The sequence below is a fragment of the Mobula hypostoma genome, chromosome 6 (assembly GCF_963921235.1).
Source record: "Mobula hypostoma chromosome 6, sMobHyp1.1, whole genome shotgun sequence".
Taxonomy (NCBI): Eukaryota; Metazoa; Chordata; class Chondrichthyes; order Myliobatiformes; family Myliobatidae; genus Mobula; species Mobula hypostoma.
The window spans coordinates 109,855,338-109,875,923 of NC_086102.1; the positions used below are offsets into that span (position 1 = coordinate 109,855,338).

Sequence of the window (20,586 nt, forward strand, 5' to 3'; positions counted from 1 at the left end):
CGAACTGGAGGAGAGGTGTAATTTCTAAGTTCTATGTAAGTTAACCGCCCACTGTAAAATGCCCCCTAGCATGCAGGTGTGTGGTAGAATCTGGAGAGTATTGTTGGGAGTGGGCAGATGGGATGGTCCTGAGGACTGTCACAGCCTCCAACATAAAGAAATGGAGGTTGATAGGTTGTTGATTAGTCAGGGTGTCAAAGATTGCAGGAAAAATGCAGGCGAGTCGGGTTGAGAGGGAGAATAATCAGCCTTGATCGAATGGTGGGGTAGGCTTGATGGATCAAACGACCTAATTCTGCTCCTATGTCTCATGGTCTTTTGGAAATATCAGATTTAAGATGCCCAGTGTTTCCTGACAAAGAGACTTAAGAGACAAGGAAACCCTTCAGCCCAGCACCCCTTTACACAAATCCCATTTACTCACATTAGGCATGTAGCCTTCTATGCCATAAACTAATCTCTAATTGCTTTATGATCCATGGAAAGTACAAATTTTGCCATCTCAGACAATCACCAACTTCTTTGGAAAAGAAAATGAGAACAATCTGCGAGATCAAAGACTGTGGTAGATTCAGTGTACCCACGTCCAGTTTCATTCATACCACAATGCTAAATGAAGGTAAACCTACTTGGGTAACAACATAAACAACAGGAATTCTGCAGATGCTGGAAATTCAAGCAACACACATCAAAGTTGCTGGTGAACGCAGCAGGCCAGGCAGCATCTCTAGGAAGAGGTACAGTCGACGTTTCAGGCCGAGACCCTTCGGCCTGAAACGTTGACTGTACCTCTTCCTAGAGATGCTGCCTGGCCTGCTGCATTCACCAGCAACTTTGATGTGTGTTGCTTGGGTAACAACATGCACGCTGAATTTTCTTTTATCTGCAAATGCTCAACCGTGAACATTAAAAACATAACATCTAATGGGCCAATGGTGAGAGAAGTGAGAGACAAAATTGTTTTCAGAGAACAGGTGATGATATAAAGCAACGACTAATAGAATGATCAGCTGGAGAAAATCAGAACATCTGTACTGTAAACGTACAGCGTACCTTAATGGCAGAGCTGCTGTTCTGTAGAGCATCTGCACTGTAAACGTATAGCGTACCTTAATGGCAGAACTACCGTTCTGTAGAGCATCTGTGCTGTAAACATACAGCGTACCTTAATGACAGAGCTGCCATTCTGTAGAGTATCTGCACTGTAAACGTACAGCGTAACTTAACGGCGGAACAATGGTTTTGTAGAGCATCTGTGCTGTAAATGTACAGCGTACCTTAATGGCAGAGCTGTTGTTCTGTAGAGCATCTGTGCGGCAAATGTGCAGCATACCTTCACAACAGAACTGCTGTTCTGTAGAACATCTGTACTACCAACAAATAGCGTACCTTAATGGCAGAACTACTGTTCTGTAGCAAATCTGCAGCGCACCTTAACGGCAGAACTGTCATTCAGTGGGACATCTGTTCTGTAAATGTACAGTGTACATTAACAGCAGAACTGCCATTCAGTAGAATATCTGCAATGCAAACGTACAGTGTACCTTAATGCCAGAACTGCTACATCTTCAACACAGATCACATACACAACAAACTTGTTATGATTACGAGCACCTTTGACTGTTGCTAGATAAAAATAATATTGTGAGACATCTCCTCAGACACTCTCTGGAGTAGAGGGGTGAGCAAGAGAGCTGGGGGAGGGTGGGGAAGGGGTGAGGGGAGAGCAGGTAGTGGGGGAGAAGCGGGTGGATGGAGAATGAGCGGGGGTAGGGAAAGAAACGAGGTGTGGGGAAGGAATGCGGGAGGAGTGGAAAAGCAGGGGGGTGGGGAAATATGCAGTAAAATTTTTGTTAGGATTAAGTTTTAGAAACTTTGAGATAGAAAATGTGCTGTTTGGGAATAAAGTGAATATTTAGAAACACTTCATAACTAGTTTGTCTTTATGTGAAAATGAAAACTGAAAGTTGGACAGCTGAAGTGTCAGGCTACAGAGGGTACTGAAATACCAGGCCCATAAAGAACAATACTGTCTCAAGTTAATCTGGAGCCACTTTGCATAGTGCCAATCGAAACCTCTTGCATATATTAGCCCAGGACACAGTTTTGATCAAAGTACAGTACTGATTAGCTATTTCTGGTGACTTCTGAGCTTGTCGATGCTGTGTTTTTTATAAGTTGTACCCACGCGTCTGTCCTGAGCATTTTCTACCTGAACCACTTGTGGTCCTTGTCTCAATAATGGAAGGCGCGATGAGGAAGACTGCAGAGGAAGTGCCACAGAAGGAAGATTGCAATGGCCAGACAGGTCATCGTAGCTCAGAATGGCACAACTTATTCTCAAGAGCAGAAGTAACTCGTGAACTTATCCTCGCAAGGATCCATGAAGGTGGACTGAATGACACCGAGTGCGGGTTCATTGCTGATGACTCCGGCACTGTAAATTCCTGAGATTAATTTAACTCAGATTACAATTTAAGTCCGAGGCTTGCAAAGTTCAGGAGAATCGCGCTTGGCACAGCTGGGAATAAGATAAAGGCATCAGTTCAGTTTGTGGTAATATTATGTATAACGGCACCTGTTTGGCAACTGAAATGGCACCAAGTTTCAGAACAGTGTGGCAGAGATGGACTCAGTGCCACTGCACAAAGGCAAGCTGGTGTGAAGTTTGCCGGGGCTAGCCAGATAACCCTTCTCCCACAGTAACATACACAAAATGCCGGAGTAACTCAGCAGGTTAAGCAGCATCTATGGAAAGGAATAAACAGTCAATGTTTCGGGCCAACACCCTACATCAAGATTGGTGAAAGGACTCGTCCAAAATGTCAACCCCACAGATGCTGTCTGACCTGCTGAGTTCCTCCAGCGCTTTGTGTCTGTTACCCCGGATTGCAGAATCTCTTGTGTTTATCACCTCAGGTGTCACCTCAATAGAATCCAAAGACGTGGAGGACAAACAACAAATATACTTAATTACATGTTTAAGACATAAAATAATAGGTTTGTCTGCAGTGCTGACGGTGGCATCAGTTGTAGGAAAATGTTTCCTGGGCAGGTCCCAAAGCCGGCTCCTGATCAGTAAGGAAATATTAGATCTTCTCCCCGCTCCAGATGGATGTTGAAGAAGGAGCCGATGGATATCATGGTTACACAGTGCGCCTTGTATATGATAATTCTGGTTTCTAGGGTGCAGGACTGGACTATGAGGGAACCTGCAGGAATTCCAGAGACTGATCATATCATCCACAGCAAACTAGAAATGCAGGAATAGTTTGCATAACAGTCTCTTGGATTAGGAGCGGCGGTTGAATACATTTAGAGGGCTCCGTCTCTGCTATGGACGGAATTTGTATAATTAGTGAGGGAACTAGGGCCAGCTACATGGCATCTGACAATCTGTAACCAGGAATGAGTTATGTAATAAAGTGCTTTACCTTGAAGAACATCAGAGTACTGTGTGAATACACTGTAAAAAACCTTCCGATCATTCCCTTTCTGAGAATGCCAAAAAAATCTCATTATAAATACGAATTTAGGTATAAATTACAACCTAGGAAACACCTAGAATCACCAAAATTATACGCTGAAAAAGTGCAATCAGATAGAAAATAAACGTATTGGAGGCTGAGGTTAGTCGCTAGTGATAGTGCACGAAGGTGTGGCGTAACAGTTCTTCCGCTGACGGCCTCTGCTTCACCTCCACAAATATCTTTTTCAAAAAGTCCCGACTGTGGTCTGACACGTGAGGAGGCAGCTGGGGGTTTGTCGGCTGAGTGGCGATCTTGAAGATTGCAGCCATAGCTTCGAACTCAGCCCAGGGTGGTTTCTCGGTGAGCATCTCCACGACCGTGCACCCAACACTCCTACAGAAGCAAACAGGCAAAACCCAATGAAAACAAGCACTGGTTGTGGCGCTCCCAGAGCATGCAAATCTAAGCAAAACTGATGGAAATGGGTGAGACCACATTTGCAGTATTGTGTGCAATTCTGGACACCTACCTACAGGAAAGATATCCATAAGATTCAAAGCTGAATAAGCTCTTCTCAGGCTTCCAACCGGGTACATGTATTAATTATAACTGATGTTTCAATGATAAACTCTACCATCTCCATCAGGAATGATGTCTGGGCATGTTTAGTCCGGTGGTATTTCTACCCCGATAGTCTGTCCCTCCTGATTGGTTAGTCTTCATCCAATCAGGTTTCTGCTTTTCTACCTTGTTTAAAATCGAATTCCAGTTCTTACTTACAGTGAGACCTTTGTCTTAGTTAAAATTCTTTTTCTTTAGTTTTAGTTCAATAGCTTTCTTTACCAGGCGGTCCCAAATGCCATTGGTGCGGCGTGGTACAGAATGTTAACAAAGAAGGTCTTGCTCTAACTGAGAACTGGAATTCAATTGTAAACAAGGTGGGAGAGTGAAACCCTGATTGGGTGAGGACTAACCAATCAAGAGGGACAGACTACAGGGGTATAAATACCACCGGACTAGACACGCCCTGGCATCATCCCTGATGAAGACGGCAGAGTTTGTCATTGAGATGTCGGATATAATTGATACCTGTATCTGGCTGAATGCCCGAGAAAGTTTATTTATCATATACACCAAGAAAGCACTAGATCCTTTTTTAAGATTGGAAGTGGTATAACTGGTAGATAGGGTCATAAGGAGAGCTTTTGGCACATTGGCCTTCATAAATCAAAGGAGATGGGATGTTACGTTGAAGTTGTATGAGACGTTTGGGGAGGATAAACCTGGAGTATCATGTACAATTTTGGTCACCTACCCACAAAAAAGATATCAATAAGATTGAAAGTGGCAACGCAGATATATAGAAAAGAAACATTACAGCACAGTACAGGATGCTTTTCTCTGGATCATAGGAGAATGAGGGGAGGTATGATAGGGTAGACGCAAGCAGGCTTTTCCACTGTGGTTGGGTGTGACTAGAAAGAAATGTCATAGGCCCATGCTGTTGTGCCAGCCTTTTAACTTACTCAAGATCAATCTAACCCTTTCCCTTCCACATAGCCCTCCATTTTTCTATCATCCATGTGCCTATCTAAGAGTTTATTAAATGTCCCTGATGTATTTACCTCTACCACCACTCATGGTAGGGCGTTCCACGCACACTCCACTCTCTGTGTAAAATACCTACCTCTGATATCCTCCCCATGCTTCGCTCCAATATTTTAAAATTATGCCCCTTGTGTTAGCCATTTCTACTCTGGGGAACAGTCTCTGGCTGTCCACACTATCTATGTCTCTTAACATCTTGTACATCTCTATCAAGTCATCTCTCATCCTCCTTTGCTCCAAAGAGTAAAACCCTACCTCACTCAGCCTATCCTCATAAGACATCTCTCTAATCCAGGCATTCTCCAGGTGGATAGAGTCGTAAAGAGGGTTTTTAACACATGGGCCTTCAAGAATTGGGATATTATATTGAAGTTGGATAAGATGTTGGTGAGGTCTAATTTGAAGTACTGTGTGCAGTTCTGGTCACCTAACAACAGGAAAGATGTCAATAAGATTGAAAGAGTACAGAGAAATTTTACAAGGATTTTGCTGGGTCTTGAGGACCTGAATCATAGAGAAATGTTGAATAGGTTAGGATTTTATTTCCTGGATTGTAAGAGGATGACAGCAGATTTGTTAGAGGTATACAAAATTATGAGGGGTATAGATAGGGTAATTACAGACCACAGTGCCAACCCAGCTAGTCCCAATTGTAAAGGAGAACTTTACAGCCAAGCTGATTCCCCGAAAGGAAATGGCCTCAGAACTGAGTGCAACACAAACAAGACTTGGTGTTGAAACAATGTTCGGTTGGGCAATCAAACTGGAGGAAGCAACTCAGAAAGGCTAGAACGAGCTGGACAGATGAATACAAAATTTAAAACTTTGCAATACAAACATTTAATGCAAATCAAGTGGACACCAAGACTTTTCCCCAGAGCAGAAATGGCAAATAAAAAAGGGCACAATATTAAGGTGATTGGAGGAAAGTATATGGGGGGCGGGGGGGGGGGAATGTCAGGTAGGGTTGCTCTTTTTTTTAACACAGAGAGTGGTGGGTGTGTGGAACACCCTGCCAGGGGCGGTGGTAGAGGTAGATACATTAGGGACATTTATGAGATTTTGAGATAGGCTCATGATTGATAGGAAAATGGAGGACCATGTGGGAGGGAATTTGATTCATCATAGAGTAGGTTAAAAGGCTGGCACAACACCTTGAGTCAAAGGGCCTGTACTGTGCTGTAATGTTCAATGCTCTATAACAGGGGTTGGTAACCTTTTTGCCTCTGTGGGCCGCATCGTGTATTAATGAATGGATGGTGGGCCAGATAAATGCCATAAAAAGCTTGAAATATGGGAATTATCCATTTAAATATATCTAGTTATGTTTTGCCTCAAATTAATGAATAACGCACGCTAGAAAATCATTTGTGCTTAAGGTTGCCTACCCCTGCTCTTAAAGTGGAAGCCAGTGATTTGCTTTCACAGGATGGCAGTGGCTAGTACCGGACAACATCCCACTAAGGTGAGTGGAGGAGCTGGGTAGATGTCAGAGACTAGCAAGTGCCTGGAGCACACCACTGGATGTGGCAGTAGAGGCATACAGATTAGGGACACTTAAAACATATTTATATAGGCACATGGATGAGAGAAAAATGGAGGACTATCTAGGAAGGAAGGGTTAGAATGACTGTGTTGTTGGTTAAAAGGTCAGCACAACATTATGGGCTGAAGGACCCTTACTGTTTTATGTTCTAACATCGTGGACCAAAAGGCCTGTCCAGTGTCCTCCTATGACTGAGTTTATCCGACAGCAACTTTTATCCTTGCAATCAGAATCCTTTACAGGATGGCTAACCATGACGGTGACAGTGGTGTCTGAAAAGGGGATGCTGTCTAAGTTGCATGCCATCTTGGACAATGTCTCCCATCCACTACATAATGTACTGGGTGGGCACAGGAGTACATTCAGCCAGAGACTCATTCCACCGAGATGCAACACAGAGCGTCATAGGAAGTCATTCCTGCCTGTGGCCATCAAACTTTACAACTCCTCCCTTGGAGGGTCAGACACCCTGAGCCAATAGGCTGCCTGGACTTATTTCATAATTTACTGGCATAACTTACATATTACTATTAATTATTTATGGTTTTATTACCATTTAATTATTTATGGTGCAACTGTAACGAAAACCAATTTCCCCCGGGATCAATAAAGTATGACTATGACTATAACCATGACAGAGAGACAATACAAAGCAAAACAAAAAAGGAAAGCAAAATTATGAGGGGTATAGATAGGGTAAATGCAAGCAAGCTTCTTCCACTGAGGTTGGTGGAGACTACAACTATAGGTCATGGGTTAAGAGTGAAAGGTGAAATGTTTAAGGGAAACATAAAAGTGAACTTCTTCACTGAGAGGGTGGAATGAGCTGCCAGTAGAAGTGGTAAGTGTGGGTTCAGTTTCAACATCTGGGAGAAATATGGATAGGTACGTGGATGGGAGGGGTATGGTCCTGGTGCAGTTGATGGGATTAAGGAGAATAATATTTTGGCACAGACTAGATAGTGCAAAAGGCCTATTTCTGTGCTGTAGTGCTCAATAACTCATGGAACGATGAGAAGTAGAGACCCAACGAGTGTCAAAACAACCCAATCTTCAGAGTGGCATCAAACCTTAAGATGGAGACTGTGTACTGTAAGACTGGCTGACCCAGATGGGCCCTGGAACTAAACACAGGGCCACTTCAGCCTCTATTAGTGAGAGGGATCTTATTCACAATCCAACTTACCAGATATCGGCTTTTCGGCCGTAACCTTCTCCGCTGATCACTTCTGGACTCATCCAGTAAGGGGTGCCTGTGACTGAGTTCATGCCTGTTCCCGACAAGCAGATTGTCTGTAACCGTCGACTGGCACCAAAATCTCCCAGCTTCACATTGCCGGCAGAGTCCCGTAAAATGTTTGCACCTTCCAGATAAAAATGCAACATTTCAGGTCAGTTCAAAAGGCAGGCACCCAAATCTGGCAATTATTGTTACTTTTCTGATACTATGTAGCTCAATTCCCACGTCCACAAGACCATAAAACAGGGGCAGAATGAGACCATTCAGCCCATCAGGTCTGTTCCACCACTTGGTCATGGCTGATTTATTATTCCTCTCAATCCTATTCTCCTGCCTTCTCACTGTAACCTTTGATGACCTGAGTAATCCAGAACCTATCAACCTCTTCTAAATATACACAATGACTTGGGCTCTACAGCTATCGGTCGCAATAAATTCCACAGATTTACCATCCTTTGGTTAATGAAATTCCTCCTCATCTCCGTTCTAAATGGATGGCACTCCATTCTGAGGTTGTGCCTTCTGGTCTTAGACTCCCCTATTATAGGAAACCTTCTCTCCATATCCACACTGTCTAGGCCTTTCAATATTCAATAGGTTTCAATGAGGTCCCCTCTCATTCTTCTAAACTCCAGTGAGTACAGGTCCAAAGACATCAAATGCTCCCAAACATTAATCTTTTCATTCCGGGGATCATTCTGGTGAACCTCTTCTGTACTCCCTCCAATGTAAGCACATCCTTTCATAGGTAAGGGACCCAACACTGTTCACAATACTCTAAATACAGTCTGACCAAAGCTTTATAAAGCCTCAGCTATGGGTTAGGGTTTGTAGGAGCAAACTGAGAAGCCACGCAGAGTTGGTGTTTGAAATAACAAGTGAATTATTAAAAACCGGTGCACACCAGGAGACCAGTCGAAGCTGATCTACCTGAGCATGAATTTGGTAAAAATCTTACATTCTCAGTTTATGAGATTACCAGTAAACTGCATTTTTTTTTAACAGAATGGTGGCCACAAAAGACTTAATTAAATAACAGACTAGGTCCAGGTTATAGAATAAAATGACCGTCCACATGTCTTGTAGAAAATCCAATTTTCTATTATACAATGTGTGCAACCTATAATGTAATTAGTGAAGTTCTTGAAGCTTGGGTATCGTCCCTGCTGCATTCCACGTCTCTACTTTTGTCTGCAGTTCCCTGCTGCCACATTAGCACAATTCACATCCCATTTTCTTGTTGCTAGCCCCCAGTACAACAGGGTGAGTGAGTTGTGGACATGTTATGCTGGTGCCAGAAGTGTGGCAACACACGTGGGTTGCCCCCCCGACACTGATTTGATTTGATGCAAACAATGCATTTCACTGCACGTTTCGTGGTGGTGTGATGGCGTTATAGTTTGGGGCTTTAGAGTTCGGTGTTCAATTCCGGTGCTGTCTGTAAGAAGTTTGGACATTCTCCCCTGACTGCATGGATTTCCTCCGGGTGCTCCAGTTTCCTCTCACATTCCAAAGACCTAATGGTTAGTAGGTTACTTGATCATTATAAACTGTCCTGTCATTAGGCTAGTGTTAAATAAGTGGGTTTCTGGGCAGGAAGGGGCTGTACCACGCTGTATCTCTAAATAAAATAAATAAAAATAAAGCTAATCTTTACAGTGATTACATGAGATTAGGGCTCACTGCCATATAGAGGCTGCTCAACAAAATGAAAACCTCTTTGGACAGCAAGACCCTGGTGAGTGCCTATGACATCAACCTCAACCCCCCGCCCCCACACTCACCTTTTACATCCCTGTGTACAATCATGTTACTGTGCAGATAGGAAACACCCTCCAGGATCTGCCGCGTGTACTTCCGTGTCACGTTCTCTGTCAGTGCACCATAGGCTTTCAGTTGGTCCTTTATTGAACCCTATTCAGAAACAATACCTGTTAAAAAGCCATTTTGCAAATTCCATTATTAAACCATACCCTCCCCCAATAATTTCTATTCTTGAAGTCTGTTTGTATTTTATTTGTCTGCATGCATTGCATTTTCTCTGTAATTGTATTGTGCTTTTTCCCTTTTTCTACAATTTGATGATCTGTCTGAATGGCATGCAAACACAGCTTGCTAATGACCCAGGAATGAAAGGGTTAATGGATGAGGAGTGTTTGATGAATTTTGTCCTTCTTTTCTACAACTGGCTCTGCTTTATCAAGTAAACTCTCAAAGTCTAATGTGTGCAGCCGATTCTAAATGTATCCATTCAAAACTACCAAACAATTGATCCTTTGATGTTATTATTAATCTCCAGGTTTCCCTTAACTTACCCCTGGCATATATTCCATGAAGATTGACAGGGTTCTCTCCTGAGGATCCCTCAAACAGCCATAATACTGAACAATTCTCTCATGTTGGAGGTTCTTCAGTAACTGGATCTCACATTCGAGAGCATTTACCTCCTGAGAATAAAATTAAGAACTGTCAGAGCTGTTAGAAAATTCCACATATACAACCTTTGAAGTTGTCATAACTAACCACGGAATGACATTTTCAATGTCACTTTATCAAACAATAGCTCAGAGCTCCATTGATCTTAATGCATCTGAGAGCTCCCACATCTGCCCTGCACCAGCAATACAGATCCACCATTAGAAACATGGAACACAGAACATGGAAAGAGGCTGTTCAGATCATTCTGCCATGCTGGCCATCAAGTACCCCTCAAGCAATTGGCCTGTAGCATTACACAGCAGCAATTTAGCTGCTAATCCATATATTATCAACATCTAATAAGATACCTGTTACCATAAGATTTGCACCTTATTCGTCACTTCTGGAGAACCTCGAGGACAACAATAAAATTATATTTTATCAACATATTTGTGGTAATATTTTGTTTTATGTGCTGTGCGTGATATATGTTTTGTGGGTACACTATGGTCCAGAAGAGTGTTGCTTTGTTTGGTTGCATATATGTACAGTCATATGACAATAAACTTGAACTTCAACATCATCTCCGAATCTAACACCTTCCACAGCAGCCTGGGATACATTGAAGTTCAAAATTCAAAGTAAATTTATTATCAAAGTACATATGCCATTTACAGCATTGAGATCCATTTTCTTATTGTACATGGTATACATAATTTGATAATGTAAGGGCCTTGGGGATTTATCTCCCTTTACACCTACTATGGCATCTAATAACTCTTTAATTTTCTCTTAAGGTCTTCTCCACAGCCTCTGGCTTCACGCAGTTTGCCCCTTTGGTCCCTCCCCAGTTTACCTTCTTAATATATCTGCGAAAAGCCTTGGAATTTTCCTTAATCTTATCTGCCAAAGATATATTTCATGGCTCCTCTTTGCTGTCCAAGTTACCTTTTTTTTGTAAAAGCACACGCCTACAATGATATATTGGCAGATATGATTAAGGAATCTCACACAGAAGATGCCGGAGGTGCTCAGTAGATCAGCTCCTCCAGCATTTTGTGTGTGTTGCTGTTGATTTCCAGCATCTGCAGAATCTCTTCTGTTTATTACGTCTAAATGGTCTCTCACGCTATTGACATTGACACCACCAACACACCTCCCTCTATGACAGAGATGGCCTCGTCTATATCTTCTCCCTATACAAGTAACACTGTCCCCCAACACTACCCAAACCTTGTCACACTGCTCACCACTCCAGCAACCACGTGGACAATAACCAGGAAATATGGGTTTAAGTTCACCCACACGATTATGGGGAGTTGTACAAAAGGTATTCGCTCGGTGAATCATAATCACAAGAGATTCTACAGATGCTGGAAACCCAGAGCAACACACAAAACGCTGGAGGAATTCAGTAGGTAAGGCGGCATCTATGGAAAGGAATAAAGAGCCAATGTTTTGGGCCTAGAGCTTTCATCAGTACTGGAAAAAAACGGGGGAAGAAGTCAGAATAAGGTGAGGGGCAGGGAGAAGGAGTAAAGAGGTGTAAAGTAAAAGCTGGGAGGTGAAAAGTGGAACAGGTAAAGGGAAAAGTTGCATTAACAACCAACACAACCTAAGGATGTGCTGGGGGGCTGCCACACATTTCGATGACAACATTCAGCAGAACAAAGCAACAACAACAGCAAAACATACCCCTTTACTCCCTCTACCCACTCACCCACACTCACAGATAGGCTTCAAGTCGCCTGCAAGCCTCCAGCGGACTCGCACATAAATGTTGTGTAGTGTTAGGTCAAGCAGACCCTCTTCCTCTGAGAGGGTCTCCCTCTGATGCCTGCTGTATCTCATTTTGCTGAATAAGGAGACTGTTTCATGTCTACCAGTACTTCTCCCCAGTGATTTTGTTCATGCAACAACATTACAAACAGTACGCAAGTTTTTCCCTGGACCTCAGTACACATGACAATAACACACCTATTTACCAATCCTGATGAAGATTCATCAACTGGAAACTATTTTGTTGTACTTCTCTTTTCAAAACTGCATGTTAAAAACCTACTTTGAAAAGCCAGGCTTTTAGTGCTGTAGACTGTGACCCAGGCAGCGGGGTTAGTCTAAGTTTCACCATCAAGTTCAAGTTTATTGTTGTTCAACCTGTATGCAGCCAGACGGAACAACATTCATCCGGACCAAGGTGCACAACACAGTACATATAACTCACACACAACACAATTCCAGAATGATGACATTTAGCATAAGATGCATTTATGACACAAGTTAAAAACGTAAACAGTATAACACTGCTGGTTACGTGATGAGACCTGGGTGGTGGCAGGGAGTTCAGTAGTCTTACAGCTGGGGGAAGAAAGTTGCTTCCAATCCTAATGCTATGGTACCTCCTGCCTGATGGTAGGGGGTCAGAGACTGTTGGATGGATGGAAGGGTTCATTGGGCCCTGTGTATGTAGCGCTCCAGATAAATATTTCTGATGATTGGAAGAGAGGCCCTGACCACTTTACCACTCGTTTAGACAACTAAGGGGAAAGTGAGGGTCAAGCTGGTTTTTTTTTTTACAAAGAGAGTGGTGGGTGCTTGGAATGCGCTGCTGGGTTGATGGTAAAGGCACATATGTTAGGTGCATTTGGACAGGCACATGGAGGTGAGGAAATGGGAGGATTTGGACATTACGTAGGAAGAAGGGATTAGCTGAGCTGGCAATTTGATTATAAATTTTATTGGTTCAGCACAACATTGTGAGCTGACAGTCCCATTCCTATATTGTACTGTTCTATTTTCAATGCTTTGGGGGAAGAAGCTGTTTCCATTCTAACAGTCCTTGTTCTAATGCTATGGTACTATGGCCAAGTAGGCATAAGATGGGCTGAATGGCCTCTTTCTGCACATACACCAATTGGATTACACCTCCACCCATCCCCCGGCATCCTGCTTCCCACGGCCCTCGTGCCCTGAAGGACTCTCACCTTACTCGTCTCAGGACTATCCGGGTCGAACTGAACTTGTTTCACTGCCAGCTCTCGCGCTGTGTCAGCATCGTAGCACAGGTAAACCCTGCCAAATGCCCCCTGTCCCAGCAGCTTGCCCAGTCTCCAATTCGAAGGTGCTCTTGGAGCTAAAACAAAAACAGCCGAAAGTAAGTACACTGCAGTGTTTCGTTACATTACATTCACTTTTGGGTGGTGATCTTTGCAGGCATTAGTACCAAACCTAAGTATGCCCTTGAGAAGTACCAAAGTCTACAGTGAAGTATCAACAGTGCGTTGTGCATTCCCAGTACATTGACAGGGCCATGCTGAAAGTACACTTTAGGAAGGGGAAGTGGAGGGAATACATAGCAGTCCTTATTGAGGGATCAGCAGTGGAAAGGGTGAGCAGCTTCAAGTTTCTGGATGTCACCATCTCTCAAAATTTATCCTGGGCCCAACATTTGATGCAATTACAAAGAAAGCACATCAACAGTCATTAGAAACAATAGAAAGTATTTTTGACAAGAACAGGACATTTGGCCCAACAAAGTTTGCCAAATTGTTATTCACATAGTGTGTTGAAATAACTACCAAGTTTAGATTTGAAAGTCTCTAAGGTACCACTCACAACTGCACAACTAGGTAGTTTGTTCCATGTGTCCACAACAGAACAAGAAATGCTTCCTAAACAACAGGAATACTGCAGATGCTGGAAATTCAAGCAACACACATCAAGGTTGCTGGTGAACGCAGTAGGCCAGGCAGCATCTCTAGGAAGAGGTACAGTCGACGTTTCAGGCTGAGACCCTTCGAAGAGTCTCGGCCTGAAATGTCGACTGTACCTCTTCCTAGAGATGCTGTCTGACCTGCTGCGTTCACCAGCAACTTTGATGTGTGTTGCAAGAAATGCTTCCTGATGTTAGTCTGAAATCTCCCTTTAGCCACCTATGTTTCATTAGGAGTTTGAGGAGATTTGGTATGTTATCAAAGACTAGCAATCTTCTACAGATTTCCATGGAGAGCATTCTAACTGATTGCATCACCACCACCACTGAATGAGATCGGAAAAGGCTTTAGAAGGTTGTAAACTCAGACAGCTCCATCATGGGCACTAGCCTCCCCACTATGAAGGACATCTTCAAAAGGCGATGCCTCAAAAAGGCTGCATCCATCATTAAGGACCCTCACCATCCAGGACACGCCCTCTTCTCGATTAGAGAAGATACAGAGCCCGAAGACACTCATTCAATGTTTTAAGAACATCTTTTTCCCCTCTGCCATCAGATTTCTGAATGGACAATGATTCCATGAAAACTACATCAATATTTTTCTCCCTTTTTGCACAACATATTTAATTTCTTATATTTCTTATTGTAATTTATACTATATTTTGTGTTCTGCACTGTACTGCCACTGCAAAACAAATTTCGCAACATATGTTAGAGAAAATAAACCTAATTCTGATATACTACAGTGTCACTTGTATCAAAAAGATCATTTAGAGTCATAGGGCACTACAGCACAAAACAAGCTCTTCGGCTCATCTAGTCCATACCAAACTATTAATCTGCCTAGTCCTAACAACCTGCATGTGGTGCTAGGAAGTTTGGGAACCCCGTAGAATTTTCTCTGTTTCTGCATAAATCTGACCTAAAATGTGATCAGATCTTCAAGCGTCCTAAAACGAGATAAATAAATAACACAAAAAATCATTATACTTGTTCATTTATTTATTGAGAAAAATGATCCAATTTTACATGCATTTGTTAGGAAAAGTACGTGAACCTCTGGGATAATGCCTTCTACAAAAGCCATTTGGGGTCAGTTGTTCCAATGAGATTGGAGGTGTGAGTTGTAGAGGTGCCCTACCCTATAAAAAAGACACACAAAATCAGATTACTGACAGAGCCTGCTCTTCTCATGAAAGATCTGTTTATGTGCACCAGGCCTCGATCAAAACACCTTTCAGAGGTTCTTAGAAGAAAAATTGTAGAGAAGCATGAAGATAGAAAAGGCTACAAAAGCATTTCTAAAGACCTGAGTGTTCATCAGCCCACAGTAAGAGGTATTATCTACTACTGGAGGAACACTGTTGCTACTCTCCATAGGAGTAGCGCCCCGCAAAAATCATACAAAGAGCACGATGTGCAATGCTGAAGGAGGTGAAAAAGAGCCCAAGGTTAACGGCAAAAGACTTCCAGAAATCTCTAGAACTTGCCAAAGTCTCTGTTCATGTGTCCACTATAAGAAAAACACTGAACAAGAATGGTGTTCATGGAAGGACACCATTAAGGAAACCACTTCTCTCCAAAAAAAAAGCATTGCTGCAAGTCTCAAGTTTTTAAAAGACCACCTGGATGTTCTACAATGCTTCTGGGACAATGTTCTGTGGACAGATGTTGAACTTTTTGACAGAAATGCACATTGCTATGTTTAGAGGGAGAAGGGCACAGCACACCAACATCAAAACCTCATCCCATCTGTGAAGCACGGTGGAAGGAGCATCATGGCTTGCGTCTGCTTTGCTGCCTCAGGACCTGGACAGCTTGCAATCATCCAGGGCACAATGAATTCAAAACAGTATCAAGATATTTTATCAAGAATGTCAGGGTAGCAGTCGGTCACCTGAAGCTAAATGGAAGATGGATAATGCAATAAGATAATGGTCCAAAAGACAAGAATAAATCCACAACAGAATGGTTTAAAAAGAAGAAAATTTGTGTTTTGGAACAGCTGAGTCAAAGTCCTGACCTTAATCCTATAGAAATGTTGTGGAAGGACCTGAAGCAAGCAGTTCATGCGAGAAAGCCCACCAACATCCCAGAGTTGAAGCAGTTTTGTAAGGACGAATGGCCTAAAATTCCTCCAAGCCGATGTGCAGGACTGATCAACAGATACTGGAAACGTTTGGTTGAAATTATTGCTGTACAAGGGGGTCACACCAGTTACTGAAAGCCAAGTTTCACATATTTTTTCCAATAAATACATGTAATATTGGATCATTTTTCTCAATAAATAAATAAACAAGTATAATGGTTTTTGCATTATTTATTTAATTAGGTTCTCTAGTTTTAGGACTAACATGAAGATCTAATCACATTTCAGGTCATATTTATGCAGAAATAGAGACAATTCTACAGGATTCACAAACTTTCTAGCATCACTCTAGCCTCCATGCTCCTCCCATCCATGTACTTATCCAAACTTCTCTGAAACGTTGAAATCAAACCCACATCCACCACCTCCACTGGTAGTTAATTCCACACAAACACCACCCTCTGAGAGAAGTTCACCCTCAGCTTCCTCTTAAATATTTCACCTTTCACCTCTAGTTCTCGTCTCACCCAACCTCAAAGGAAAAAGCCTGCTTGCATTTAGCCTATCTATATCCATCATAATTTTGTATGTCTCTGTCAAATCTCTCCTCATTCTCAAGCACCTCAAGGAATAAAGTCCTAACCTATTTAAACTTTCCCTCTAACTCAGGTCCTCAAGTCCTGGTAACATCCTTGTAAATTTTCTCAGCACTCTTTCAAGCTTATTAATATCTTTCCTGTAGGTAGGTGACCAGAAGTGCACACAATATTCCATATTTGGCCTCACCAACATCTTATACAAATTCAACATAAGAACCCAACTCCTGTACTCAATATTTTGATTTATGAAGGCCAAAAGCTCTCTTTACGACCCTATCTACCTGTGATATCACTTTCAAGGAATTATGGATCTCTATTCCCAGATCCCTCTGTTTTACATCATTCCTCAGTGCCCTACTGTTCACTGTGCATGTCCTACTCTGGTTTGGCCTTCTGAAGGGCAACACCTCATACTTGGCTCTATTAAATCTCATCTGCAATTTTCAGTCCATTTTCCCAGCTGCTCCAGATCCCACTGCAAGCTTTGATAGCTTTTCCTTGCTAGCTCCATCTTGGGTACTAGCCCATTGAGGACATCTTCAAAAGAAGATGACTCAAAAAGACAGCATTATTATTAAGGAATCCCATCATCCAAGTCATAACTTTTTCTCAATGCAATCATCCATGTGGAGGTACAGGAGCTTGAAGACACACACTCAACCTTTAGGAATAGTTTCTTCCCCTCTGCCATCAGATTTTGAATGGACAATGAACCTATGTACAATACCTCACTCTTTTTGTCCTTTTTGTGATTTTTTACACTACTTATTTAATTATTTTTAATATATATTCTTCTTATTGTACTGTACAGTTATTTTTATTATGTACTGCAATGTATGCTAGTGATATTAAACCTAATTCTGGTCTGATTCTGTCCATATCATCCACAAATTTGCTGATTCATCATCCACCATTATTATAGATGACAAACAACAATGGACCCAGCACGAGAGAAGATTGATAAATTGCTGGAGTCTACAGTAAAGTATCTTGATAGAGCTTTGTGGGATCCTAACACTTTGAAAGAAGGGGTAACATATTGCCAAATGTGATTTGTATTTACTGCAAGGCTCGGTGTTGGGACCGCAGCTATTCACAACATACATTAATGATTTAGATGAAGGGAATAAAAGTAACATTAGCAAATTTGTAGATGACACAAAGCTGAGTGGCAGTGTGAAATGTGAGGAGTATGTTATGAGAATGCAGGGTGACTTGGACAGGTTGGGTGAGTGGGCAGATGCATAGCAGATGCAGTTTAATGTAGATAAATGTGAGGTTATCCACTTTGGTGGCAAAAACAGGAAGGCAGATTACTATCTGAATGGTGTCAAGTTAGGAAAAGGGGAAGTACAATGAGATCTAGATGTCCTTGTTCATCAGTCACTGAAAGTAAGCATGCAGGTACAGCAGGCAGTGAAGAAAGCTAATGGCATGCTGGCCTTCATAACAAGGGGAATTGAGTATAGGAGCAAAGAAGTCCTTCTGCAGTTGTACAGGGCCCTGGAGAGACCACACCTGGAATATTGTGTACAGTTTTGGTCTCCAAATTTGAGGAAGGACATTCTAGTTATTGAGGGAGTGCAGTGTAGGTTCACGAGGTTAATTCCTGAGATGGCAAGACTGTCATATGTTGAAAGACTGGAGCGACTGGGGTTGTATACACTGGAATTTAGAAGGATGAGAGGGGATCTGATTGAAACATATAAGATTATTAAGGGATTGGACACGCTAGAGGCAGGAAACATGTTCCTGATGTTGGGGGAGTCCAGAACCAGAGGCCACAGTTTAAGAATAAGGGGTAGACAATTTAGAACAGAGTTGAGGAAAAACTTTTTCACACAGAGAGTGGTGGATATGTGGAACGCTCTGCCCCAGAAGGCAGTGGAGACCAAGTCTCTGGATGTTTTCAAGAAAGAGATGGATAGAGCTCTTAAGGATAGCGCAATCAAAGGTTATGGGGATAAGGCAGGAAAAGGATACTGATTGTGCATGATCAGCCATGATCACAGTGAATGGTGGTGCTGACTCGAAGGGCTGAATGGCCTACTCCTGCACCTATTGTCTATTGTATCAAAAAGATTACTTGCTGTACACTTGGTCAATATAATCAGAAGTTTCCAACAATCAGACTCCATTATAGGAAAGATACCATTAAGCTGGAAGGAATTTACCAGGATGTTACTGGGACCCAAAGGACTGGGTTATGGAGAGAGTTTGAGCAGGAAGGGACTTTTTTCCATTGGAACATAGGAGAATGAGTGGTTACCTAATAGCCAGAGGTGTAGAAAATCATGAGAGTCATAGATATAATGAATACATAATCTTTTTTTTCCCCAGGGTTGGGGAAACAAGAAGCACAGGGCATAGGTTTAAGATAACAGGGAAAGATTTAATAGGAACCTGAGGGGCAGCTTTTCACACAGTATATAGAATGAGTTCAAGACTCAAGTACACAAATATAAATGAGAATGAAAAAGTTTTTACTCCGGCTCCATTGCAGCAAAAGAATCAATAAGATAAAGAACACAATAATTAAAAAACACAATGAATATAAATATATAAAATAGCTTATACACATAGATTGATTGCATGTCCATAAGATGACAATAGGCACAGGAGAATCGGTACGTAAGGTGACTGACAGGAAATGATAAAGTAGCAGTGGTTGGGGGTGTGGAAGTGATTGAGGCAGGAACATCAACAATATTTAAAAGGTACCGGCAGGTACATGGATAGGAAAGGTTTAGAGGGATATGGGCCAAACATGACAAATCAAACATGCTGAGGTTAGTCATGAACCTTACAACGGCTAGGTGGGCTGATATCCATAACAGACAGGGTGGGGTTGTCAATGTCACTTCCCCTTCGCCGCATCCTGCTGTCCTCGTACTCCGGTGTGAAGACACTGCTCCCACTGCTGGTGCTCAGAGACAGTTCTGTGGGACTGAAGTTAACCGGGGAGCGGAAAGTGTTTCCATGAGTTCTTCTGGCCCTGGGAAAAGTTTTGCGACCTGCAGCGGGATGCAAAGAGAGTGTTAGTACAGTACGTTGCAGTCAGAAGGGAATGGAAAGTGAGGTGATGGGCTATTCCTGCAACCGTAGGTATGCTTGAAAGACCCAACACAGAAACAGTGCTATAACTGCTGGTTACCACTCCTTCCCTTTTCTCTCCCATTTATCCCACCAGCCCCCAATCACATCTCTTTTCCCTCCCTAGCCCTCTCAACCTGTCCATCTCTCACACACTCCTCCCTCCAGTTCCCCTCCCCATATCCTTCCCTTTAACCTGTGGTTCATTGGCCTCTCCTATCTTCTCCAGTCCTTTGTTATGTCCATCGATCACCAAATTTTGGCATCTTTCCCATTCTCTCCTCCCCCCCTCACCTGGGTCCAACTATCACCCCCCCATTATCTCCAACTTCCCCCCCCCACCACCACTTCTATAATGATTTTCTCCTTTCTCTCTAATTCAGAAGAAGGGTCTCAACCTGAAATGTTAACTGCCCATTTCCATAAGACCATCAGCCATTGAATCTGCTCCACTTTAAATATACCCAAAGACTTGGCTTTCACAGCCATCTGTGACAATGAATTACACAGTTTCACTGCCCTCTGGCTACAGAAATTCCTCCTCATCTCTGATTTAAATGGATGTCTGTCTATTCTGAGGCTGTGCTTCTGAACCTAGATACCCCCACTATACAAAACATACTCTTCACATCCAATATCAAGGCCTTTCAATTTTCAATAGGTTTCAATGTGAATCCACTCTCATTCTTCTAAACTCCAGTGAGTACAGGCCCAGAACCATCAAACACTGCTCATATGTTAACCCTGCCATTCCCAGCATCATTCTTGTGAACCTCCTGTATTTCCCTCCATAGATGCTGTCTGACCT

At 42.5% G+C, this 20,586-nt stretch overlaps 1 protein-coding gene across 2 annotated transcripts in view; it reads right to left on the reverse strand.

The window, feature by feature from the left end:
• Positions 1–812: 812 nt before the first annotated feature.
• Positions 813–20,586, reverse strand: part of map3k2 (mitogen-activated protein kinase kinase kinase 2) — an 81,540-nt gene continuing 61,766 nt past the window's right edge. For both annotated transcript variants that reach the window (XM_063051441.1, XM_063051440.1), the window contains 6 exons: positions 19,493–19,699; positions 13,267–13,415; positions 10,180–10,311; positions 9,649–9,778; positions 7,811–7,988; positions 813–3,863 (listed from right to left, as the gene is read on the reverse strand). In XM_063051441.1, the coding sequence (XP_062907511.1) occupies positions 3,638–3,863; positions 7,811–7,988; positions 9,649–9,778; positions 10,180–10,311; positions 13,267–13,415; positions 19,493–19,699 (1,022 nt within the window). In that variant the 3' untranslated portion in view covers positions 813–3,637. The remainder of the gene's footprint in view (positions 3,864–7,810; positions 7,989–9,648; positions 9,779–10,179; positions 10,312–13,266; positions 13,416–19,492; positions 19,700–20,586) is intronic.